General features: G+C 41.2%; 1 protein-coding gene across 10 annotated transcripts in view; it reads left to right on the top strand.

Annotated features, from left to right (window-relative positions):
• Window positions 1–26,585, top strand: part of EPB41 (erythrocyte membrane protein band 4.1) — a 192,633-nt gene extending 166,048 nt beyond the window's left edge. For 9 of the 10 annotated variants that reach the window (XM_028113684.2, XM_028113680.2, XM_088022525.1 and 6 more), the window contains 5 exons: window positions 14,316–14,444; window positions 21,059–21,160; window positions 22,308–22,388; window positions 25,292–25,396; window positions 25,853–26,585. In XM_028113684.2, the coding sequence (XP_027969485.1) occupies window positions 14,316–14,444; window positions 21,059–21,160; window positions 22,308–22,388; window positions 25,292–25,390 (411 nt within the window). In that variant the 3' untranslated portion in view covers window positions 25,391–25,396; window positions 25,853–26,585. The remainder of the gene's footprint in view (window positions 1–14,315; window positions 14,445–21,058; window positions 21,161–22,307; window positions 22,389–25,291; window positions 25,397–25,852) is intronic. The other variant, XM_028113679.2, reaches the window with a different exon arrangement.
• The last annotated feature ends 251 nt before the right edge of the window (window positions 26,586–26,836 follow it).

Below are 26,836 nucleotides of genomic sequence, written 5' to 3'. Positions count from 1 at the left end.
GGTCTCCTAGACTTGTTTAGTATAACTTTTAATATTTGCTGAAAACTTTGACTTCTATAGCTCTATTCAGGTTTGAGAACACTCATATGATCTGTGGAGTCCTTGCTGGTGAGTGCAGTGTTAAGGCAAAATTTTCTATTACTAATAGATAAAATTTTGCATCAGGCACTTTTTTTGAAGCTGTTTGCTTTTACAGTCACCTTTTCTGGGGATAATCTAATAACAGCACTATTAAGGAAATTATAAAAACCATGTTTGAAGGATAACTGTCATTGGCAAATTTCGTTTGCTGGCATTTGTTAAGAGGCTGCATTATGGAGTGATTTTCTTATAATAAGCAGTTTTACCAACTGTAATTTAATAAAGGCCAACATCTAAGTAAGCTCCTTTATCCAGATGTAATCTTTATACGCCAGAGAATAGCAATGAACCATGAAAATGACTCAAGTTTTGTGGAGAAGCTAGTGAGCACTACCAGGATGTATTTCTAGAGAGGGACCAATAGCATACTAACTTTATTTTTAAAAGAAAGTGGGGGTGGATATAGCCAAGAGAGAAAATTTAGAATGAAGAGAAATGTATTGCAAGATAAAGAATGGCACACTAGAGAGGAAAGACAGAATTTTTAAATCATCTTTTGCTAGCCACATGGTTACTCTGTTGTTAGTTTATCCCCATCCTGAGTGTTTGTGATTCTAATGTCCTTTTTCAAACTGTCGGCTGGCCTGAGTTTTCCACTGAAAGCGTACCCAAACTATTATTTATGAGGCTTTTGGGGGTTGGGGGCCAGGGAATGATTTTCTTTTTGGTGATTTTTGTTCTTTCTTCATTCGTTTCCTTTTTTGGCTGAAGAATGGGCTATTGCTGCTTGACTTGTCATCTTTATGTGCTGTTAATACATGGCTTTTACAAAAGAAGCTATTACCACGTCTGATTTATCTCTTATTGCAAGTGCCCATATAAAAGCATTTGTTTTAACAGGTTTTTGAATCATCAGGTTGACGTTCCTACTGATTATTATACAACCATAGGAAACACCAATAGTATTAATTTTCAAAATAGGAATAAGATTACAAATACTGAAATTAATATATAAAGACATATGTTTTGTTTTGTTTTAAAGAGCTTTCCCCCAAGGCATTTAAAGCTGTTCTTTGCTGAAACATAAACTTGCCCTGTTTTGTTAAAGAGAAGAATGTAGAAACAAAGCACTCGCAATTAACTGATCTAATCAGGATTGGATTCTACATTTTTTAGTTTGCATGTTGCAGACTATTTGGGGGTATTACTTAAATAGACTGTTGATAAGTTAAGTGACTGTAATATTTATTGTTTACTTTAGTAAAGAACCAGGAGCTGGACACTTCTGCTGGGTATCTTCCTTCTGTGCTTAGCAAGATAACCTCAATTCCTGCTGGTTCTGTGGGCATTTGCGGTGCAAAGCGTTTCTTACTGGGTTTGCAAACAAGGGTAATGTGCTCTGTGGGTGTATGTGTGTCTGGGCACAGCCCTGTCCCTCAATCCTATTGCCACCTTCTACTCACTCCCTTTTTCTCATCAAATTTATTTTTTTAATTATATAAATCTTATTAAAAAGTCCAACGAATACCCAGATCCCCTTTTTGTGACATACGGAAACACCAATAACAGTTTAATGTATTAACTTTCCCTGAGGTATTTGCATTTGAACAGGTCACAAAGTCATTGCAAAGATGATAACATTACAGAGCTGATCATATCATTGAACAGCATGTGTAGGGCCAGTCTAGGTCTCTGGTAAATTCGAGGAGTGCCTGGCTGGCTCAGTCTGTGGAGCATGTGTCTCTTGATCGTGGGGTTGTGAGTTCGAGCCCCACATTGGGTATAGAGATTACCTAAAAAAAATTTTAAAAAAGGAATGGTAGGGTGCCTGGGTGGCTCAGTTGGTTAAGCGACTGCCTTCAGCTCAGGTCATGATCCTGGAGTCCCTGGATCAAGCCCTGCATCAGGCTCCCTGCTCAGGAGGGAGTCTACTTCTCCCTTTGACCCTCCCTCCTCTCATGTCTCTCTCTCTCTCTCTCTCTCTCTCTCTCTCTCATTCTCTCTCTCAAATAAATAAATAAATAAAATCTTTTAAAAAATAAAAAAATTTTAAAAAGAATGATAAAATAGAATGAAAAGAATGTGAAAACCAATGGTAGTTTAATAGATGTGGTTGATTTAGGGTTCCATTGTGGAAAGTGACTATAGAGGTAGTATGTTAAATCTTAGACTCTTTTTACAGAAAGTTTAATAATTTCAGGAAGCAAAATCTGTGGGTAGTAACATAGATATGATTTGGGCTTAGAAACAACAGTAAATCTATTAAGCTTTAAATGATTATAAATTTTGGAACTAATCAGAAATGTTTTTCCTAATTTTCTTTCTTAACAGACAGTATATATCTCAAAACTTTCATGAAGCTCTCGGCTCAGGAATATTTATTAAATAGTCTCATAGTGTGCGTATTTTAATTCTTATATTCTGTCACAATTTCTTTCTTCAAAACTCTGTCTGGTGATGTTCTCTAAGATATAAGGAGAACCTGGCTGAGAACTTGCTAAGCCAAAAGGAAGACCAGCCTTAGTTAAATCTATAGGATTGGCCCACCTTGGGTGCTCAAGAAACACTTCCAAGTAGGGACTAGGTGTCTTTATTGCTCTGGTTCATGTTTCTTTGCAAAAAGTAAAATTTTAAGAAATAGAGTACAAAGACAAATAGTATCTAGTATTTGCCCATCACTTCATTGGGCAAGTGAACCCTCATAATAACCATAACAGTGATGTTCTTCTTTTTTTTTTTTTTAAGATTTTATTTATTTGACAGAGAGAGAGATCGTGAGAGCAGGAACACAAGCAGGGGGAGTGGGAGAGGGAGAAGCAGGCTTCCTGCTGAGCAGGGAGCCCAATATGGGGCTCAATCCCAGGACCCTGGGATCATGACCTGAGCCGAAGGCAGACGCTTAATGACTGAGCCACCCAGGTGCCCCTGTTCTTACTTCTTCTGATAAAACAGAGTCTCAGAGGTTGAGAGGCCTGCCCAGGAACGAGCAGTTTTTTTTTTTAATTTTTATTGTTATGTTAATCACCATACATTACATCATTAGTTTTTGATGTAGTGTTCCATGATTCATTGTTTGTGCATAACACCCAGTGCTCCACACAGAACGTGCCCTCTTTAATACCCATCACCAGGCTAACCCATCCCCCCACCCCCCTCCCCTCTAGAACCCTCAGTTTGTTTTTCAGAGTCCATCGTCTCTCATGGTTCGTCTCCCCCTCCGATTTACTCCCCTTCATTCTTCCCCTCCTATCTTCTTCTTTTTTTTTTCTTAATATATATTGCATTATTTGTTTCAGAGGTACAGATCTGTGATTCATCAGTCTTGTACAATTCACAGAGCTCACCATAGCACATACCCTCCCCAATGTCTATCACCCAGCCACCCCATCCCTCCCACCCCCCACCACTCCAGCAACCCTCAGTTTGTTTCCTGAGATTAAGAATTCCTCATTATCAGTGAGGTCATATGATACATGTCTTTCTCTGATCGATTTATTTCACTCAGCATAACACCCTCCAGCAGGAACGAGCAGTTTTTAAGTGAAAGAACTGGAACTAGAACCCAGGTCTTCAATGTTTTAGTCCGGTGACTTTCTATCATGCCACAGCTGTCTCCTAAGTCACTCAGTCCCCAAATGAAAATGTGGTAAAAGTTACAGAGTGTGAATTAAGGAGAAAGTTGAAATTTGTGAGACCCTAATGATTTATGAAACTGGGTATTAAAAATGGTTCTCAGAAAAGAAAATAGTTCTAAGATCCTGAAGCCACTGATGAATTGATTCATTAATGCTGGACTCCCTTCATCTTAAGTTAAATCCCCCAGGTTGAGTCCTGCAGAATGTCCCAGAACCTGAGATAGGATCTCTCTCAGTGTATAGGAACCAGAAGATAAGGATGAGGCCTGGCCTGGGGTTGAGACAGAGGTGTCAGGGCTTTTGTTTGGGGTGGGATGATCTGGGATGATTTGTTTGGGACCTGGGATGATCTGGTTTCTGGTATTAAAATCATTCAATAGGGACGCCTGGGCGGCTCAGTCAGGTAAGGGTCCGACTCTTGATCTCAGCTCAGGTCTTGATCTCAGGGTTATGAGTTCAAGCCCCACGTTTATATATTTTATAAACATAAAAATGTATTTATTATTAAAAATAAAATAAAAAGCAAAAAATCATTCAATAAAAGGAATTGAATTTTTTAGAAGAAAATAATTAGTAGTTTCCTTTACATGTTTATTGGAGATATTTAGATCAATAGCTTAAATTCCCATCAATTAAATCAGACCTCACACACAAGCTCAAAAGAAAACTCGATTGATATCCAGAAGGAAACAAACCAAAAACACCTCATTGTCAAACCAAATGACGTTTTGTATCTAAGAATTATTCAAGCTTCATCAAAAAAAGTATTTTTGGTATTCTGTGCCTGAGTCCCCAAGTATTATGTCAGGGTCAAACCCTTGCTGACTTGGAGTAGAATGTTCGAGATGGTTTAAGATGGTGTTAGTAAAGTGTGTTAGACCAGGATATTCATGCAATTTAGTAACAGAATTTGTATTTTGGTCTGGCTGGACTATGAACATTTTTTTGCAGTTATTATTTGTGTTTCCTACTTCTCAGTTTCGTCCATTCAATAAAGTAAAATGTCACCTTAGCATGTTAATGGCCCTCTCTTAAAATTTGTCTGGTTTTTAGCAAGTAAGAACACCCATATTTATTCATATTTGTCTATACTATCCATTTGAACATGGACATATATGAAGATAAATTTTTCATAGGTATTCTAGAGATAGATCTTTGGGAACATTGAATAAAATATTAGGGAAAGGCATTTTTTTGCAAACTCAAAATTCAACATATATTGATTCCTGGGCTCTCATTAGAAGTTAGCTTTATAACTGACATGATTATTTTCTTCTTTCAAAATTGTTCTGTCAACTGTCTAATTCTGCTTGTATGGACTCAATAACATTACTGACTGGCTTATTTTGGTGCTTAGTGTAACAGTATCATACCTGAGAACGCACTAAAAAATTAACAAGACACTGTAATTAAACTCGAGACCAGCTCTGATAAAAGTTGCCTTTTTCCCAAGTTTCCACCATTGCTGCCACCATAAGATATATTTATCTTGTGTAAATATACTTAACTGCCATCTGTACATATCATTGTCAATATCGTCAATTAATCTAAGCACCCTAGGATTGGATCACTTCTTTCTTTCATCTACCCCCAAATCACCTAAAAGACATTTCTCTTCCGAGATGACAAACAACCGTTTATTGAACTTATTCAGTCATTCTTATGTTTTATACTTGATTCCAATAAAGTAAGATTTAAGCCTGAGGTGCAGGGCACTCAGGCAAAAAATAAATAAAGAAAGAAAAGAAAAATATAAATCATTCTGATTGAAGTGTGATAGTGTTGATTTGTAGTATATATCACTTAATCTACAGTTACTGTTCAGGTCAAGTTTTAGGATTCTTTGATCTTTAATATTTTATATTCCCAGTTGCTATCATGACTGGCAAGAGAATGATAATTTTCTTTGCATGTCTTGACTGGTTTCAGAGGCATGTTATCTAATAAGAAAATCTACTAAGGAATTAAGTCACAGATACAACCATATTTTCATTCACATTCCTGAGTATAGCCTTGCCATCTTTAAATCAGAAAACGTTAAAACATAATGAAGCTACACCTTAAAGTTGAGCTATTTCTTTTCCACCCAGATACATAAGTCCACAGTCATTGACTTTGACTTTCAGAATCCACTTGCTAAATTACTAAGGTTTTATATTATTCCTTATAAAAGAGAATGTTTATATTAGTTACCAGTTGCTTACATTACTTACCATTCTTTCTATCAACTACTTTTCCTTTTAGGAAACTGTTTTAACTGTTTTTATTTAAAGATTTTACATATTTATTTGAGAGATTGAGAGATAGAGAGAGCATGAGCGGGGAGGAGAGGGAGAAGCAGGGAGCTCCACAAGGGGCTCAGCACAGGGCCTGACCCCAGGACCCTGGGATCATGAGCTGAGCCGAAGGCAGATGCTTAACCGACTGAGCTACCCAGGTGCCCCTATTTTTAACTGTTTTTAAATGGTTGGAGGACATTACGGATTTATCAGCACTTTTCATAAATTGTTTACCAGACTCTTCAGGTTTTGCAGATTACTTCATTATGAAACCAGATACAAAAGCTTGCTTATATAAGAAAATAATTAAATAACATTTTTTATAACAAAAGTAATGCATATTCATTTAGAAAGGTTAGGAAATACAGAAAAATACAGAGAAATTAAATTATTTGCAATTCTTGGGGTGCCTGGCTGGCTCAGTTGGTAGAGCATATGACTCTTGATCTTGGGGTCATGAGTTCAAGTCCCACGTTGGGCATAGAGTTTACTTTAAAAAAAAGTATTTGCAATTCTGCTACTACTACTGATATTTTATTTTTAAGATTTTATTTATTTGACAGAGAGAGAGACACAGCGCGAGAGGGAACACAAGCAGGGGGAGTGGGAGAGGGAGAAGCAGGCTTCCTGCGGAGCAGGGAGCCCGATGCGGGGCTCGATCCCAGGACCCTGGGATCATGACCTGAGCCGAAGGCAGACGCTTAATGACTGAGCCACCCAGGCGGCTCTAGTACTGATATTTTAATATGCCCTGAAGTCTCTTTCATGTGTGTAGTTATACCTAGGAAAATATAACTTTTAAATGGGTAAGAAATAAAGCACATAGCACATTACCAAGGGGAGGGTTTAGTCTTTGAAGTTAGCATTTTTGCCTTCTTCCCTCATTCCCACATTTAATTATGGTCCTGAGATGAAAGTGGTTTCCCTGAAATCACATGGCAAGTTGGCAATGATACTGCTGTTCTTCACTTGGACCTTATTGTGTACCCAGGATTTTAATATATAGAAAGATAAAATGAGACAATAGCAGGTCCTTTTTTTCCTTCTAATACAGAAAGGAATTGCTTTTCCGTTGCCACCCAGAGATAAAAACAGTCTTCACTAAAGCAGGAAACAGGTGATCAAATGTGTGTGGGAAAAATTACTACATGGCCCCTCCAGAAACAAAATACGGTTTTTTTCTTATGTGGCAAAATTTTAGGAAAGTTTTCAGGACTTATTTTCATTGTGATGTTTATAGGATAAGATAGTCTTGTAAGCATAACTGTGTTTTTTTTCATTGGTCTAAGGTATAAGTACCTTGCTTCAAAAATAACCTGAAGAGAAAAAGTCTCTGGATTGCATTTAATGGAGTGGTACTGCTCTTAGTGATGTCTGGGATCTTTAAGTCAAGGGAGAGGTAATTTATAACTCATAAGGGCACATACCTACACAGGGTTTGGTGATCCTGAGACATAATCCTTCTAAATAAATAACTTCTCAAGAGAAAACCTTTAGAAAGAAAAACATTCGTTTTTTTTTCCCCCAAAGAAAATACTTAATTACCATACTTAGCAGGTACCATCCACTTTTTAAATAAAATTGGAAACTTTCCAAGAATATTCTCAGTTAAATAATTGTCTCATATTCTTGCTTCTCCTATTCTTGAGCAGCTGGTCTTACTATTGTAGCATCTTTCTTCTTCTAGATCCCCCATCAGTCCAGATAAGCAACGTATGAATTAACACCTTTGAATCACATTACGTCTCAATTTTGTCAGTTACTGTGGGAGGTTCAGACGCCGTCCTATATTTGTTCATACCCTGACAAGAGTCCTTTAAAGTTTCCAGGCCAATTTGGTATATGCTGTTGTGCAGAGTCTTATATGATCCAGTGGCCCTTGCTGATGGCAATAGCTAAAGGCACAACACTGTCAGTTAACATTCCTCACTTAACGTTACTTGCCCAAGTTTGGGAGTTGTGTCGTGGAGATTTTAATATCTTCTTTTTGTCTCTGTCTTTTCTTCTGGCTTTTCAGCCCTCTTATTTTTAAAATTATAATGTTGGGCACTGAAATCAGACTCTGCTAAGAGGACTTTGGACAATCTTGGTACTTCTCGAAAGTATTGTCAGGTTTGGTGCACATTCTTTTGAACATAATAAGACATGTCCTCTGGTCTTACTTGAAATATTTTGTTGCCATGGATGAAATGGGCTTTAGAACCAGAAACCAACTTGAGTTTAAACCTAGCTCCATCACTTCACTAGCTCTGAGTTGCTTAACCTCTCTATATCTCTAAAGTAGAGATAGTGACTACTGCATAGTGAGGTTATGAAAAATTAAGTGAGGAAACATATTAAAGTGACTAGTGTACTATCTGGCATGTTGTGAACATGAATAATGTCAGTTTTTGTCTTATTTTACTGATGTAGGAGATAAAATCCTGGATGAGGGAGTGGGTCTGGTCAAGTGGGCCACTCTCTATGTTCTTTCCTTTCCTTTTTTTTTTTTTTTTTTTTTTAGTGTTTGTGTGTGGGATGGGGTGCAGGGGAAAGGGAGAGAATTTTAAGCAGGCACCGTGCCCAGCTGACAAGGGCCTTGATCTCACAACACTGAGATCATGACCTAAGCCGAAATCAAGAGTTGGATGTTTAACCAACTGAGCCACCCGGGGCGCTCCCACTTTTTGTGTTCTTTCTCAACATGCCTTTTCAGTTTTTAAATAGCACAAGGCCAAGTAGAAGTTCTCAAGTCACCTGGATTTATTGAATATACTTTCAACAAGTTTTTACTGAACATTACGTGCCAAAAACTGAACAAGAGAGATACAGAGCTAAGTACCAGGAAATCCTTATCTCCACTACCCTCCCCCACCGACCCTCCCGCCGCCGCCAGGGAACTCACAGTCTAAGGGGAAAGGTGGATTACTAAACCATTAATGACAAGGTTCAATAGGAACAAAGAAGAATAGTATCTACATACTTTAGGTAGTCAGGGGAAAACTTCCAGAACTGACACTTGAGCTGGGCATGGACTTCCAGGCAGAAGGAACAATATTGACAATATTTACAAAGGCAGGGAGGTAAAAGAAAGCATGCTCTGTTCCAGGAACTGCAAATAGTTTTGAATTAATGGAAAGAAGGTTATCTGTGGAGGTATGACAGGGTGAAGCTGGAGAGAGAGGTAGGAGTCATATTTTAAAGTATTTTCTGTCTTACTAAAGGGTCTGAACTTTAACCAGAGGCAGTGAAGAACCACTAAAGGGTTTTAAGCTGCGAAATGGAGTTCTCAATGTTTCATTTTAGAAATAAACACTTTACGGGCACCTGAATGGCTCAGGTCATGATCCCAGAGTCCCAGGATTGGGAATGAGCCCTGAGCAGGGCTACCCCCTCAGCGGGGAGTCTGCTTCTCCCTCTGCCCCTCTCCCAGCTTGTGCTCTCTCTCTCTCTCTAAAGATAAATAAAATCTTAAAAATAGAGAAATAAACACTTTAGCAGCAGAGTAGAGGATGTGTTCAAGGAAGGTTTGAGATGAGAAAGAAGGAAGGAAAAAAGCAAAGAAGAAAAACTATTTAGGGCATTAGTAGTAAGCTAAGTGAAGCATCACAAGGGCCTGAATGAAGGTAGTAAACGTGGGAATAGAAACAGATAGATAAGGAGAATATTAAAATGGAATGGAAAGCCTTGCAGTAATTTACAGGGGTTGGTAGATGAGTATAAGGAAGGCATTGAAGATGATTTCAGGATTCTGGCATGGAAGCCTGGATGGATGATGGTGCCATTTATCAATATAACAGAAATGATGGAGGAAGTTGGGGTGGCAGGTCCAGGCAGCAGCAGAGATGAGCTTAGTTTGGGGCATATTGCATTCCATATGGCTGGGAAGATGTCCAGTAAGCAGTTGGCTGTGTCCAGATCTGGACAGTAGCGCCAATTGGGGAGGTTGTGGTAATCTTACCCAACTGTTATTAATTTTCCTTTTATTTCCAGTGACTGACATGTATTAAGTGGTCAGTAAATATTTGTTGATGTTACTGTGGCTGCAGCTTTTATCGGTGGTCTCCTCTGTACATGCTTTGAAAAAAAAATCATTGCTCAATCTAGTTTTACTCAACAGTAGGCAACTTAGGGCCAGATGTTGCTGGCCTAAGCAGTGTTCAACTCACAAATGGCTTCTTCATGACAGACCACCACGTATCACTTGAGCAGACTGGTATAAAATTGGCTCTAACTTGATTTTCTTTGGTATTTTCCTGGTTCTAAATCAGCCTTCTCAATTGTGACAAAATTGTTTGGAAAAGCCATGAAGTTTTTCTCCATGTGTGTGGGTTTGGATATGCCATTCACAGTGCTAAAACTAGCATATAGCAATTTAAGAAAATCTATTTGTTTATTACCAGCTGATCTATTTTTGGACAGCTCTAACAGCTTGTCTGACTCAAAAGAAATGGTGAGAAAAGTGCCCTAGAGAGTAATACAGTGTGTAAATAATAACAACTAATTTATTCTAGTAAATAAGGCCCTAGCATATTATAGGTACTCAGAATGTTGGTTGAATTAAGTGACTGTATATGATACTTAAGAATTTACAAAGTGTTGGGCGCCTGGGTGGCTGAGTCGGTTAAGCGACTGCCTTCGGCTCAGGTCATGATCCTGGAGTCCCGGGATCGAGTCCCGCATCGGGCTCCCTGCTTGGCGGGGAGTCTGCTTCTCCCTCTGACCCTCCCCCCTCTCATGTGCGCTCTCTCTCTCTCTCTCTCTCATTCTCAGTCTCTCAAAATAAATAAATAAATCTTTAAAAAAAAAGAATTTACAAAGTGCTTTCACATATATTATTATTTTTTTTGATCTTCAGAACCCCATGAGTCAAACCAGGTATTATTCTCATTTTAAATATGAGGAAATTCACATGCTCAGCAATAATATTTTATGTATCTCTGATTTGTCTGCAAACAGAGACAGTTTCTGTTGTCCTCTCTTAGTCTCATTTTTCATGCTCTATGTAATCTTCATAATCAGTCCATGAAAGACCTGCCTAATCTGAATTCAGCTTGTACCACTCTGAGATACACTTGAGTTGATGGTTTCAAGATGGCTTAGAAGTAAAGTTGGCCTGATACTCTTGAGTGTGGTGCATCTTGCCTTGCCTTAATAGGGCACTGGTTTATATTCATCACAATGTAGTTGGCTTACAAGTTAAGGTTAAAAAAATATAATGCATGTCATGTGATTTGAGTACTAACATGTAAGCTGATCCAAGCACGTGTCATTGACTCCAGGAATACCTTTTTAAAAGAGTCATTTTCTGTTAGTAAGTTACTAGGTGGTATGTAATACGGGAAGTTGATCTTACCAAAATTTCAGGCCTGCGTGGCTTTCTGGTGAGCACATGCACATGTTTACTTTTCCTGACATTTGGCTTCAGTCAGCCTGTTGGTTTTTCACATTGCTCATATTCTTTTTTTTTTTTTTAAAGTTTTATTTATTTATTCATGAGAGACAGAGAGAGAGGCAGAGGGAGAAGCAGGCTCCCAAGGAGCAGGGAGCCCGATGTGGGACTCGATCCCAGGACTCTGGGATCATGACCTGAGCCAAAGGCAGGCGCTTAACCATCTGAGCCACCCAGGCGCCCGCTCATATTCTTTTTTTACTCTTGTGAATTCCTTCTCTTCTACCTTTAGCGCCTTTCTTTAAACTTTGGGATTATGTCCATTCATGGTGATGTTATCTCGTCATCCACATTCTTTTGGAAGTACTTATTTTAGGTCTGTTTTTCCTGTGGTGTGAGGCACTTGGCCCAGGATGGGACTGTTTCCAGAACTTACTTCTTAGGCGTGAAGATAGGTCATTCATCTATGAAGAACTATATCTCGGGGTGCCTGGGTGGCTCAATCGGTTAAGTGTCTGCCTTTGGCTCAGGTCATGATCTCAGAGTCCTGGGATTGAGCCAGCCGCATCTCAGTGGGAAATCTGCTTCTCCCTCTGCCCCTCCCCCCTGCTTGTGTGCTCTATCTCAAATAAATAAATAAATAAATAAGTAATCTTTTACAAAATGTATCTCAGCTGCTGGGTCACTTTTATTATGTTTACAAAGAAATACTTCACTATTTGTGGTATTTAATTTCATGACAGTGATTGGATTAAGTTTGTTCTGGATGTATTCGATGTTTTAATGCCTGGAGATTTTAGCTTCTCTATCAGGGGCTGTTATGATGATATTTATGGTTTGGAGGTATGAAACATTTTTCAAACTGATCAGGCTTCTGGAGAATATGTTTCAATTGGCTCATAAATTGCATTGTTCCCTGTGCATAGTAATGAGTTAGGTATTTAGGAATGGCAAAGTAACTCCTTTAAGTATGAAGAGTATGTGTTATACAGGCAAGATCATAGTAACACAGTAACACAAAGTGCTTGGTACTGTGTGAGGTACATCAAAATTATCTCTCAGGTTAACAGGGTTATAGAGATAAGACCAAAATGAGGTTGGAACTGCTTAAACCACTAATATATTTATCAGTGAAGAGCAGTTGTTCCTTTTGGCTACCTCAGGAGCCAAGATTCTTGGTTTATATTAATACTAATATTTTTGAGACCTCTTAAAAATTATTGTTGATTCTCAAGAGTTCACTGATATTCCCTACTTATTCCTAATCTTCTTGCTTCATTTGTAGAATATAAATGGCATTCGAACAGAGGAGGTGGCTGCCGTGACAAAGGGGCCATCTACCAACCCTGACTCTGAATGGGATGGTCCCAAGCACTCAGTAATTCCTAGTAAGAGCCAAATGACCACCCCGTCGGAGTCTCCACAAAGCTTTGAGTTTGGCTCCCTTTCCATAAGCAGCAAGGAGACAGAAGAGAAGGAGCAGGGGGCAGCTGGCTATCTTGATGTTAAGGAAATGCCAAGAGGCTTCAGTGGGGAATGTATAGGAGTGGAGGAACAGGCCAGTGCCTTAAAGTTCTCAGTATCACCAGCTTCCTCTCAGCTGCAACTTGGTGAAAAAAAGGCAGAGAGTAGTGAAGAACATGTTACACCAGGAGAGCCACTTGGAAAGCAAAATGGATCATTTCATGACTCTCGTGTGGGTAACCAGTTCCCCACCCTCATTCGAAGTTTCCAGGTAGTGACCGATTCAGTGATGCAGGTCTAATGACTCACTGTGGGAGAGGGCCAGAATCTGTTCTGTGGAGGAGGTGGTGGTGGTGGTGAGGGCAGTCACCTCTCTGCTTTTTTGAGAATCACAGAATAAAATCGAAGCCCTTGATTACTACAAATAAATTTATTCAGAGGAATTAACTCCATGGCTAGAAATGCTTTCTCCCCTGAGGACTTAAAACTCTTGGGGGTAAATTCCAGCTGCTTATCTTTATGAAGCTGATGTGAGTGGGTTCCTCTTTTCCTTGCTCAAGTATGGGCTATATAAAGAGGTGAATTTCTGAGACTTCTATGATGAAGAGCCATTAGTGTTTTGGGGCCATGCTCAAAAAATTCAAATATTTTTCGTTAAAAGATACAACTGATTTTTTTTTTTTTTTTTGAGATTTCAAACTCCAAACAATTATTTCTGTATTGCGGCCACATAGTATAGCCCACCACTCCCACTGACTCCACTCACAAGGGCTTCCATGCTCACAGGCACTAATCTCCTGTGCTAAGGTGGATGGCCACTTAACTTTATCACAATCAAATGGTAGTTTTAGGGTGATTTATAGTCTTTGGCAAGGTGAGCTGATGGACAAGAAGCCTTTGATATTCCACTAATGTTCATTCTTCGGAAATTCTGAGATTAATCACCAGGTGGTGGTAGAAGTGATGATTTTCTTTCCAGTTTTCCAAATACTGTTCCTTCTCAATAAATCCAAAGTGAATGTCTGACATTGATTTGAAAGAAGTTAATGAATTCCAAGATAAAGTATTCCAATGCCATTGCTATTTCATGTCCCATTTTTAGTTAGTGGAGGAAATGTGACTGATTTTCTTAATTACAATGGCACAGTCACAAGGACAAACAAAAGGGACTGCTATTTGGCAAACAGTTTTATATTCAAATTCTGAAGGTCAGTCTAAAGTGTTTTGTATCACTGATCATAACCGTCTGATCTTATAGCTTTCCATTAAGTATATGAAAATGATTACAGTAATGCTGTTTTTAAATATCCCTCATGATTTGACACCTTGTCAAGGCTACTTGGAATAGTGTCCAAGTCTTGGGCAGAGACTGAATTAGCCCTTTGCTTGATTAGAGCTATCACTTTGATCAGATCAATGTCAGAAGATTAGTTCTCCACAGCCTTCTGAAGACTCTGGTAACTCTGTTTCTTTACTGCTTCACAGCCTCCCCTGGTGAAGACTCAGACCGTCACCATCTCAGATACTGCCAATGCTGTGAAAAGTGAAATCCCAACCAAAGATGTCCCTATTGTTCACACTGAGACCAAGACCATCACTTATGAGGCTGCCCAGGTGGGACATGATGTGCTGTTTCAGAAGCAAAGACTAGAGTAAACACAATAAATAACCTTCATTCTTTAGTCTCTAATCATTTGCTGCAGGTAATGCTAGGCTTTACTGGGGTGATTCTTTTTATTTATTTATTTATTTATTTATTTAAAGATTTTATTTATTTCATAGAAGGAGAGAGACAGTGAGAGAGGGAACAAAAGCAGGGGGAGTGGGAGAGGGAGAAGCAGGCCCCCCGCGGAGCAGGAAGCCTGATGAGGGGCTCCAATCCCAGGACCCTGGGATCATGACCTGAGCCTAAGACAGACGCTTAACCAACCGAGCCACCCAGGCGCCCCTGGGGTAATTCTTTTTAGAAGAGGTTACTAATCTAAGGATGTCCCAAAGTACTTCACTAAAAGCAAAGTTGTCTCACATCTGATTGCTTATATCCTCCACCCAATTCAATTAGGGAAGGCGGTCTAGTGTAATGGTTCAGAACATGGGCTTCGGGTCACACAAACCTGAGCTCAGGTTCTGGCTTCTCCACTTACTCCAATTGCTACAAGTAATTGAATGTCTCTGAGCCTTGATTGCTGCCCCCCCATCTAACCCCCCCATCCATGATGTTAGTATCTGCCTCACGATTTTATTTTTAAATTTTTTTAAAAAGATTTTATTTATTTGAGAGAGAGAGAGCATGAGCAGAGGGAGGGACAGAGGGAGAAGCAGACTCCCTGCTGAGTAGGGAGCCTGACACAGAGCTCAATCCCAGGGCCCTGGGATCATGACCTTAGCCAAAGGCAGACACTTTAACTGACTGAGCCACCTAGGCACCCCTGCCTCATGATTTTATTATGAAGATTATATAAGATATGACACTGTATGCACTTGACTTGAGCATCATGCCTGAAAGTGTAAATAAGTAACAGCTACAATATAATTTATGGGGTGCCTGGCTGGCTCAGTTGGAGGGGGATGCAACTCTTGATCTTGGGGTTGTGAGTTCAAGCTCCATGTTGGGTGTAGAGATTACTTAAAAATAAAATCTTTAAAAAAATTATTAAAATTTATTACAATTAAATTTAAAATCACACAAGAATTTAAGTATTTAAAATTTTTGTTTAAATAAAAATTTTATTTACTTTTAGTAAAAATCCTCCTCCATTATTGTCAATTTGAATGAGCTAAGACTTGTTTTATGTTGAACTGTTTTTTTCCTTCCTTTTATTCGTAGAAGCCAAAAGTTGGAAAAAGTTTTTCCCCTATAAACTGACAAGCAAATATAAATGGATATTTGTTGAGCATTTATGTATTAGGCCAAAGAGACTAAAATCGGGTGAAGAGTTAGACAATGTGAGATTATATGAAAGGTTAACCATTCCTCTGAGGCTAGTGTAGTCAGGAAAATCCACTCTGAGGAGGCCACATTTGGGCTGAAGCCTGCATGGCAGGAACAAGGCAGCCGTGCGAAACTCTGGCTGAGTGATTTCACCTAAATCCTTACCGCTGATCCTCACACCATGAACTGGAAGACAATATCCCTTTCAGGAAACGGCGTCACTTGCCAATTAAGAGCATGTGCTTTACAATTAGAGTATCCTAGCTCAACCACATACTAGCTGGATAACTTTAAACAAATCGCTAATCTCTCTCCCTCTCTGTTTCTTTGGCTGTAAAATGGGGCTGGTATCATCTTCCATTGCAAGATTTGGGGGAGGATTCAGTGAAGTGATGTCTGTAGAGTGTTTGGTGCATTCGTGGATGCTCAGTCACTGTTAGTATGCTTCTCCCATCTCTCTTGGTCTAGAGTGTGGAATTTGGTAAATAATGAGGTTGCTTAAAAGTGTTTTAGCAGTGGTGATAAAGCAGCATCACTGAGGCAGTGATTTTTGGAAAATGATTCCTAAGGCTGTGTGCTGATTTTTTAAAGTAGGGGGATGCCTGGCGACAGGGATATGACTAGAGCAAGTCTGGGGAGCTGCTTATAAAGAACTGAAGTGTAGCTGGAGGAAATGAGAAGAAAGAGCTGTGTCAAGTCAAGAGAGACAGAAGTGAATGAATAGGACTTGGCAGTACAGGGGTTTGAAGAAGGAAGGAATAGGAAATAACTTTAAGATTGTGCGCGTCATTAACCAGAGGATGTAAGAATTACTTTCATATGGTAGGAAACTCTTTAAATTGTTACTGCCATGGAAACAACCTAACTAACCATCAGTAGGGAACAGGTTAAATAAGTTATGGTATATCCAATTAGTATAATTCTGCGCAGATATTTAAAAAAGCTTCTGATGGGAATAATCTATCTGATAAATTAATAGATAAAAAAGCACGGTGAGGGGCACCTGGGTGGCTCAGTTAGGCGTCCAACTCTTGGTTTCAGCTCAGGTCATGATCTCAGGGTCATGAGATCAAGCCCTGCATCAGGCTCTGCACTCAGAGGGGAGTCTGCTTGAGATTCTTTCCCTCCCTCTTGTTTTGCCCCCTCCTTCTCTCTCGAAAATAAATAAATCCTTAGGAAAAAAAAAAGCATGGTGGAATATGGTGTAATAATATGCTGTTTATAGGAGGGAAAGGGGAGGCTTGTATATGAATATATTATCTCCGAATGGGTACTCAAAAAGAAAACCCAAAAAGCAGTGGTGGCCTCTGATGAAGGGACTGGGACTACAGGACTGTGGTCAGGGGTGGGAGGGAGACTGACATTTCACCGTATTCTGTTTTGAAGTGAATTTTGTAGCATATAAATGAAAGTTGTTAGGACCAGGCTGCCCACAAAAGCCCACAAGGTTTGAGAGTAGCCCCGTAAAAAAAGGAAAAGGGAGCAGTCATTGTAAAATATACTCACGTGTAAGAGAAGTGGAGAGGCAGCTTGATGTGCTGGGTAAAGCATGTGGACTTGGGAGTTAGACTTGGATCTCAATTCCAACACTTGCTAGGTTTGTGACCTTTGGCAAGTCATTTAAACTCTTTGAGCCTTAGTTTTCTCTTCTGAAAAATAACTTTATAAGGCTATTAAAAGAAGGCTAATATTTGCCTGGCATATGGTAGGTAATAAAAAATGGTAGCTGTATTATATTGTTACATATCTACCTTTATTTCATTTTAACCAGGCTTGAGACAGTCAACCAAAATACACATGACTTCTTATTCATGCTAGACAGTGGCGCATAGTGGGGAAAGTACTAACTTTGGAATAAAATTTCCTGGGTTCGAACGCGCTCCATCACTTACTGATGTGCGGTCAGGTTAATCACTCTGTGCCTCATTTTCCTCATTTGTAAAATGGGGCTAATAATAGTTCCACCTTATAGGGTTGTTGCAAGGAATAAAGTAATGTGCATTTCAAATTAAGTTGTCACCTCCATGGAAACAACCTAGATGTCCATCAATAGCGAACAAATTAAATAAATTGTGGTATATCCAATTAAGGTAATTCCATACAGCTATGAAAAGCCTCTGATGGGAATAATCAATATGATAACTGGTAAATAAAAAAGCATAATGCAATATGGGTGTAAATGATATCTAGAAAAAATGTGCCTGGCACATAATAAACACCAGATAATTATTTGCTATTGTTGTTATTTATGTACGATAACTATTTCTGCTTCTGTTTTTATCTTGCCAAACAGGTTAGCCCAAGTACCTTTTTTTTTTTTTAATTATTCTACAGTTCCCACACTTTGGGGAATGTGGTGAGAGGAGGTGGGGAGCCGGAACAGGATTTTACTGTTTGTGTCTATGTGCATGTGTGCATGCTTGAGGTAAAGCCCATCTATATACAGGGAAGTGCACAGTTTTTAAGTGTTCCATTTGATTGATTTTTTTTTAATGATGCCTACTTTTTTTTTAAGATTTTATTTATTTATTTGACAGAGAGAGAGAAGGAGAGAGTGAAAGAGAGAGAGAGAGAGCACAAGCAGGGGGAGCGGCAGGCAGAGGGGGAGGGAGAAGCAGGCTCCCCACTGAGCAGGGAGCTCCATGCAGGACTCGATCCCAGGACTCCGGGATCACAACCTGAGCCAAAGGCAGACGCTTAACCAACTGAGCCACCCAGGTGCCCCCATTTGATTGATCTTGACAAATATAAATACCTGTGTCACCAAGACACATTTGGGATACAGAACACTTCCACTGCTCTTGAAACTTTCTTCATAGCCTATTTTAGTTACTCCCTGCGCCTCGAGGCAGCCACTACTTTGATTTCCATAACCATAGCTTAGTTTTGCCTGTTCTTGGACTCCATATAAATGGAAGTGTCCAGTAGTACAACTTTAGTGTCTGAAAATTTTTTTTAGGTTCATCAAAGTTATAAGAATCTGTAGTTTACTGGTTTTTATTGTTGAATAGTATCCCGTTGTATGAGTGTACCACAATTTGTTTATCCTTTCCTTTGTTGATGGACATTTGAGTTGATTCCAGTTTGGAGCAAATGTGAATAAAGCTTCTGGGAACATTCATGTGCAAGTCATTGTGTAGACATATGTTTTCACTTATCTTGGGTAAACACCTAAGAGTGGAATTGCTGGATCATAGGATAAATGGATGTTTAACTTTATAAACAACTGTCAAAGCCACAGCACCATTTTGAGGAAACATTGGTTACAGGGTCAAAGAAAAGAGTCCACATGTGGGAAGAGTGTAAGTCAGAAATCATAACAATGTCTCCTCCATCTTCCACTTCTTCAGAGACAGAAAGCAGGGAGGAAGGGAGTCCCGGGGAGGTAGGAGAATATGATAGAGTCACCCATTTAGTAGAGGTAGAGCTCTTCAAAAAAGTTTAACCCTCCTGGCACATAAATTTATATTCTTATAACAATGTAGAAAGTACTTTTACTTCTACAATCTCTTTAGATCTTCACAACCATGCCACGGTGGGGGCAGAGCTGTGTTACAGTACTGCCTGTTACAAATGAGAAAACTAAAGCTCAGAGATGTCAGAATGACTTGCCCGAGATCCCATCACTAGTTACATCTGAGCTGGGGTCCAAACCTCAGTCTTCGGATGAGAAGTTTCTTGCCCTAAGTTCTAGTTCAAACACTGATTAGCTATAGAACCTTGACAAAATTATTTAACTTCTCTGGACCAACTATACAGCGAGGATAATAATAGTACCCACTTCAGATATTGGGAGGTGGAATTGAGGTAACAGTTGCATCCTGTGCTTGGCACATAGTAGGAGTACAATAAATGTTCGTTGAGTTTGAATCTAAGGTAGGTAGGTGGGTCTGGGCCGAAGAAAGCATTAGTGTAAGATTTCAGTATCACAGTCATGCCCCCTCTCTTTGTTTGGTCTAGATTCTTACCTGGAAGGGAACTCAGCCAGAGACTCTTCTTCCTAATTCTCTTCTGCTCCTCCTATCTCCCACCTTCTATATCTCAACGTTTTGCCTCAGTGAAATGTGCTTCTGCTCAGAAAAATGTTGGAGGCCTCTGCTTATAATACAGATTATAAAGAGGGCAGGAAAAGATAGTAATGTAACACTTTTTTTTTTACTGCAGGGTTCTTTTTGAAAAGAATTGCAATCCTCTAAATTTTTTCTGAGCCTGTGTGCAATCCCGGAACCAACCGGTCATTATTTTCTGGACAGCGTGTTGGCTCTGGGCAGCCTGCATCCTCCTAGTCTCCTCCGTTTCCCTCCCAGTCACAGGACTGTCGGCAGCTCTGAGTCCTGCTACCAGCCCAGTGGCTACTGATAACCATCTCTCTTCCTTTTTGCTAGTGTCCTTTCTCAGCCTGATCATAATACATTTGTTTTGGTCATAATATGGCGAGCTCTAGAGAAACAAGAAGTCGCCCCAGCCCTGTTCTCTGTATAGATTAGTTGCATAGCCCAGCATTCTAAATACTTTTAAACCCTCCCTAATCAGGATGGTCCATTTCAGTAATAGTTTTGTTGTCAGAAATGTCATTGAGGTATCATGTAGGTTTCCTCCCATGGTGTTGTCTTAAAGGGACATTTCCTGCCTCCTTGGTTCCAGGCTCCCATCTCAGTCTTCAAAGAAGATAGCCTGAGATTCCCTGGCCCCTTGAGCCCTGGCAAGGACCTTTCCCGGTCCTTTCTGGAAAGTTCTGCCCTATGATTCAGAACCTACCCACGTCTTAGCACACAAGAGCTTATACTTTTCCTGCGTTGGGTGATATGTAAAGAGCTTCCAGTTTGTGGAGAGGACAACTTCCACTTACAAGTTTTGAGTCCTTGAGCAAATCATCTGCCTTCTCTGGGCCTGAGTTTTCTTACCTGGGAGTGCTAATCAGTCTCTGCCTTTACTGTTTATTTCACAGGGCTTGTGTGGGCATCAAAAGACAATGTTTTGAAAGCCCTTTGTGAACTCTAAAATGTTGTACACACGTGTGCAGTCATTGCCGTTCCTTTTGGAACTGTGGCTGTAATCCTGCCTCCTCTTCCTGACCTGCTCCTGTCACTGACCCCCGTGCTAGGGAAACTGACCCATCCAGTGTTCTTAGAGGGAGCCTTGCTGCTGGGGGATTGTTTTCTTTATGAAGCGATCACTGTAAGGGAAGCGGGTTTTTGCTTTTGAATGTACAGCTGAAGAGCAAAGCTGCCTCCTGCCACATTTGCCCACAGGGCTTCCTGAGAGGCATGATGATGAGTTGCATTTTTTTCTGCAGACCGACGACAGCAATGGGGACTTGGACCCAGGAGTCTTGCTGACAGCTCAGACCATCACATCTGAGACCACAAGCAGCACAACCACAACTCAGATTACCAAGGTAATGAACCAGTTAGAACTTCCTTCTGGAATTCAGTGGCATGCCAAGCTTGCTGCCTCTCTCTGCAAGAAGGACCCTGGTCTAGAAGCAAGGGTTTTCAGCTCCATCCCTACCGAGCCAAATGAATCCAAGTGTCACAGGGGGAAAGGCTCTGCTGCTTCCCCAGCAGTAAAGCTAGGGGGACCCTGAGGGCACCCTTGCCTAGTTAGTAGTCTCATAAAGTCACCTGTGGCTGTTCTCTTTACACATCCACCTGTCTCTCTGGTCATTCCCCTATCTGGCTGTGGAGGTAAGTTTAAAAAGTCAGTTTAAGGACAGGTGTCATTGGTATTATTGTGCAACCATATTTTCCAAGTAAAAAATTAGAACTCAGGGCTCAACAAAAAGTTTTTATATCACGTCCAGCATCAAGGCCATGGGAACTATAGTTTGCATGGTGAAATATTGGAATTATTAGAATATTGTTTATGGGGGCAAGCAGGAAAAATTATCTAAAATTGGAACTACTCCCTGAAAATCAGAGACAGTCCATGTTTGCTGCAGCACTAGAGGAAAATATATTTGCTTATAAGTAAGAAATCTAGATTTCGGACCAAGCTCTGTTATCAAAACAGAAGACTGGAAGCTAGTTACTTAATGTGTCTAGACCTTGGTTATCTTCATCTGTCAATTAGGGAAACCTACCCACCCTGAGGGGATTACTTGAGGATCTTTTGATATCAATGATATGAAAGTGCTTGAAAATAAAGAGCCCAGTTTCAAGCTGCGTGACATTTTTGGTCATAGTCTTCTGAGTTTCCTCTTGAAAATAATCAAAATGTACAGGAAAAGAGCAGAAAGAAACACCTGTCTGTTTTGTTTACTCACTGAATTTCTGTGATGTTTGGGAGGAAGAAAAAGGGAAAAATAGAGATTTGTGACTTTCCATTTTGCTTATTAAAGATTTTAGCAATCTACGGAAATAGAGGTGTGCTCATTTTAGCAGGTGCAGCCAAGAGTTTGGACAAGTGGGTAAGAAAGCTATTCTAGACAGTACCCAGCAGCAGATGAAATTTTGGAGTAGAGCTTTCAGAATAATCTTTTACTGTTCCCCACCCCCTTCCTTCTTTCCTTTCTTTCTCATGTGACCACCTCTCTTTGGTTTCAGACTGTAAAAGGTGGGATTTCAGAGACCCGGATTGAGAAGAGAATTGTGATCACAGGAGATGCCGATATTGACCATGATCAGGTGGGACTGCTGAGGAGATTCTGGGCATGGAAGAGGTCCCTGGGCAGGAAGATGGATGGATATAGGAGTTGGCTTTCAGAAGACACCTCTGCCAGCTTCATCCCCAGGGACCCCCTGGGCTACTCTAGCGCCTAAATGAGAAGGATGAAGGGAATCAGACCACGGAGGCCTGTGGGATGGGGGCTGCAGGTGGGGGGAGCGTGAAGTGTAATAGAAAGAACATGGGCCTTAGACTCAAAAGGCTTGGGTTCAAATCCTAGGTCTCCCCATATTCTAGCTCTTAACTTCCTAGGCCTCTGTTTCCCCATCTTTAAGATGGGTGTTATGTCAACTTCCCCTTGAGGTGGTTGTGAGAGTTGTGGGATATGGGATGTATGGTGTGAGGGACATGGTAGGCTCTGGGTGGGTGGAGCCGTTGCTGTTCAGGGTATAGTGTGTACCTCAACCTGTTCTGGAGACAGAAGAAGATAGCAAGACAGAAGGAAGGGGTGATCCTTGTCTGCAGAGGGCTGTAGTGGCAGAGGGGGTGAGGGAAGCAGAGTGAGGTGGACTGCCTGCGAACAGGAGCCTTGACTTCAAGTCTGTCCTACATCTGTCACTAGCTTACTGTGTGACCTTGGGCAAACCACGCTACCTCTGATTCTTTATTGTCTCCTAAAAGAGAGTAGGTTGATCTAGATAATTTCTGGGCCCTTCTGAGCACTCAAATTCTCTGTTTCTATATTAATTAGGTGCTAATTGTGTGCTGCAAGCAATTAGCAAATAATAAGGTCAGGATTAATGCTCCCAGTTCTCTGCTGGATGAGGTTGGAACAGTAAAGCTGCAGAGAAGAGGGGGTGGAGGGACTGCATGCAAATGCTTCTGGAATCATTGACAGCAGTGCTGGAGCAATAATTCCGTGGCCTTTATGCTGATACGTTGAGTGCCTAAAAAAAAAAAAAAAAAAAGGAAGCCTGAGCCGCACTGCTGGCGGTTCCCTTGGTAGCAGGGTTGAGACTCCCAGCTGAGAACTCAGGCTCAGGGTCCCGGCAACAAGGCTGAAAAGCCCAAGTGCAGCCTGTTAGCCCCCAGCTAAGTAGATCCTGCTGCGCTACCAGCCTGCACCCACCTACTTGGTCTGGTTGATTTGAGCCCCAACTGTGTGCTCAGTCGGTGCTGGACAGCAAGAGCCGTGGGACCAGAAGGTGTTTGGGTTTAGAGTGAGACAGCCTTGGGTTGACTCTTGATGCCGCAACTTACTGGTTGTGTGCCCTTGAGCAAGTTATTTTACTTCTCTGAGCTGTAGTTTTGCCACCTGTAAAATTAAGATAATCATAGGTTTCTTTCAGGGTGGTTGTGACAAACACACTTGATAGCTCAGAGAGATGCTGCTATGTCCCTCAGTTCTCCTGGGTATGAGGGCTACATGGAAGGGCTAAGAGGTGGCATACTGTGGATGGGTGGAGAGGCACTTAATCAAGAAGTTGTGTGGTGCAGGCTTTCATTGAGAGATCGGTGTAGGCCAGAGTAATCAAAGAGAGGGCTTGGGCTGGGCCTTGACCCACGATTGGTGGGGTGGGCAAAAAGGATCAGGGACAATGACTAGGGGCCTATAGAGGTGGCACTTCTAAGAATGGCTTTCATGGAGTCAAGAGACCAAAAGAGGAATTTCCCTACTAGAAGTAGTTCTTTAGAGCCAGGGTCAACAGTCAGGTGGTCAGATCTAGCTAGAATCCCCATGTCACCATTCCCAAAGGCTCTTCCACCTTGGTGCTGTGAGCTTGAGGCTCAGAGACTTGCTGCACAATGAGAGAAGTGGTGTCATTGCTCTCACTTTCCCTCGGCATCATTTAGCTTTTCTAAAATGATCGAAACTCCTCCAGGTGTTAATACAGGGGCTCCCCAAAACTAAAGGACAGTGTAGTGAAGAAGAAAGCCTTATAGATTTAAGTTAAAATCCCTGCTGCATTACTTACTAGCTGTGAAACATTAACCACTTTATTTACCCACTGAACCTCAGTTTCCTTGTCTATAAAATGGAAACAATGAGGGGCGCCTGGCTGGCTCAGTCGGTGGAGCCCCTGATTCTTCATCTCGGGGTCATGAGTTTGAGCCCCACATTGGGCACAGAGCTTACTTAAAAAAAAAAAAATGGAAACAGTGCTACTACCCTAATTCATTTAGTTGTTCTGAAGAGGTGGCTCAGTTGGTTAGGCGTCTGCCTTCAGCTCAGGTCATGATCCCAGGGTCTTGGGATGGAGTCCCGCATCAGGCTCCCTGCTCAGTGGAGCCTGCTTCTCCCTCTCCCTTGGCTGCTCCCCCTGCTTGTGCTCTCTCTCTGTCAAATAAGTAAAATCTTTAAAAATAAAATAAAATGAAAAAATGAAGATTAAGTATATAATAATAATAATGTGCTTAGGCCAGTGCATGGCATGTAATAGGCTGTCCCACTCTTCCTCACTTACTTCCCTCTCTCTTAGCCAAAGAGATCTCTTCCTTTTTGTAGCATGCTTCTTTAGTTCCCTCTTCTGTTCTGAACTTCCCGGTGACCCTACGTTGAACACAGATTTTGCTTTGTCCTTCAGGCTCACTTCTTGAGTGAATCCTCTCAAACCCACCCAGCAGGTACAGCTATCACTCCTGAAGTCCCTTTATGATTGCTGGGCTAACCTGTTTGGCAAGATAAAATATGTCTGCTTAAAGACAACTCTAGCCTTCCCTGTCTCTGTGTTTTCAGTCCAAGAGCCTCTCTCTTCAGGATAGGGGAAGGAAGGCTGTTATCAACTCGCTTAGCCTAAATGCTGCCTTGGTAGTGCAGACAGAAAGATTCAATTTGCCAGAGAAATGATAACCTGAGACCCCTGCCTTCCTTCACCAGTCAGGCTGCTCTCTGCTTCACGGGCATGGTTTCTGTCTTTCTCAGGTCCTTGTACAGGCCATCAAGGAGGCAAAGGAGCAGCACCCAGACATGTCAGTGACCAAGGTGGTCGTCCATCAGGAGACTGAAATCTCTGAGGAATGACCTCAGGTAAGGGCTATTCTTGGTGAGGGGAGGGTGTTCACTGTCCCAGCCTCAGAGAGCCCTGAATAGGAACAGCGCCCAGAGGTGTCCACGCTGGGACTTAACCCAAGTGAAGGCTCTCTGCTGTCACAGGTATCTCTTGAGTCCAAACCTGAGAGGGCCAGAGGAGAACAAAACCAAGAAAAGCAGAACCTAGTGGTCTAGAAATGGGGGCTTGGGGCATAGAGGAGAGAGGGCTGAAGCTCGGAGGCCAGACTCGAAAATTGGAAGCAGGTAGCTGCTTTTGGGGAGCCAGGAATCCAGATAAATTTACGCCTAGAAGTAGTTTACAAGTGACTCAAGCCATCAATCACCAGGGGGCCTGGGCTCCTCAGTAAAACTGCTCAGGGCCTGCTTGGCACCTGGGACTGGGTGGCTGTCTCCCTTTACAGGATTTAAAAAGTTTGCTTTCTTTCCTCTTAGGAACTATCCTACCCCAACTCCCTGCCTGTCTCCCACCCAAGAGAAAACCAGCAAAATGATAAAGAAGCTTACCTGCAATAGTCAAGACATCAGGCTTTCACAATTACTCTAAACCACCAGAAAATTAATTTCGTTTTCTATTTGGAGTTTATACTGAGAGAGTCTTCTAGACATTGCTGATTCTTTTAATACCTTTTTCTATATTGTGATACCAGAAATTGTTCAACTTTTCACTCTATGGACTGTTTTTAAAGAGCTTTTTGTTTTTTTATGCGGTGGTTTGTAACCCCTTCAACCTAGCCTCTCCCCATTTATTTCCAACCCAGATACTGACAGGTCTACAGAATTCTTGAGGAAATCCTCCAGAGACTCTGTCAGCTGTGTTGGGGGCCAAAGCCAGCTTAATGGGGCGTCCCTGCTCCTCCCCTAGTTTTATACCCTTTCGACGTCAGCAGAAACTTCATGAACCAGCCCTTTCTCAGAGCCAACGATGTGACTTTACCATGTGAGGCAGGGCACCTGTCCTGATCCGCAGACCCCAGGGAGACATCCCTGCCCTTCTGTTGAGGGTGGTTTTGGTGAGGCAGAGATCTCTGCTAAGAATGTAGTATTGTTTTTCCTTCTTTCCTCCTGTTCGTTCTTTTTGGAGCTTCTTTAGATCAAAGACGTGAGAAGTTGTTTCAGATATATCTGATACTGTGAATGTTTGAACTGAACAAATCTGTGGCCTTCACCTTCCTGCCCTCCTTCCCCTTTTACCTCATCAGAAGCAGTGGCTCTGCTAAGTTCTCCCCCCACTTCCCATCTCAGGAGACCAAAACTCACACAAAAATAGGCACTTTTGGCTAAAAGCTCTAATGGCACATTTTTTGTAGTGATTTGGGCAAGGAAAGTTGATGAAGTTAAAAAAAAAAAGAGGTTTTCTAGTTCTGGGAATGTGCACTTCACACAGGGGAATGGCTGAGTTTATCTCAGTCAGATCCC

This window comes from Eumetopias jubatus, unplaced genomic scaffold (assembly GCF_037043125.1).
Source record: "Eumetopias jubatus isolate StellerSeaLion01/CBP00866 unplaced genomic scaffold, mEumJub1_p1.0 scaffold_4, whole genome shotgun sequence".
NCBI lineage: Eukaryota > Metazoa > Chordata > Mammalia > Carnivora > Otariidae > Eumetopias > Eumetopias jubatus.
The sequence above is the reverse complement of the archived record's forward strand: the minus strand, read 5'-3'. Positions and strand labels throughout refer to the sequence as shown.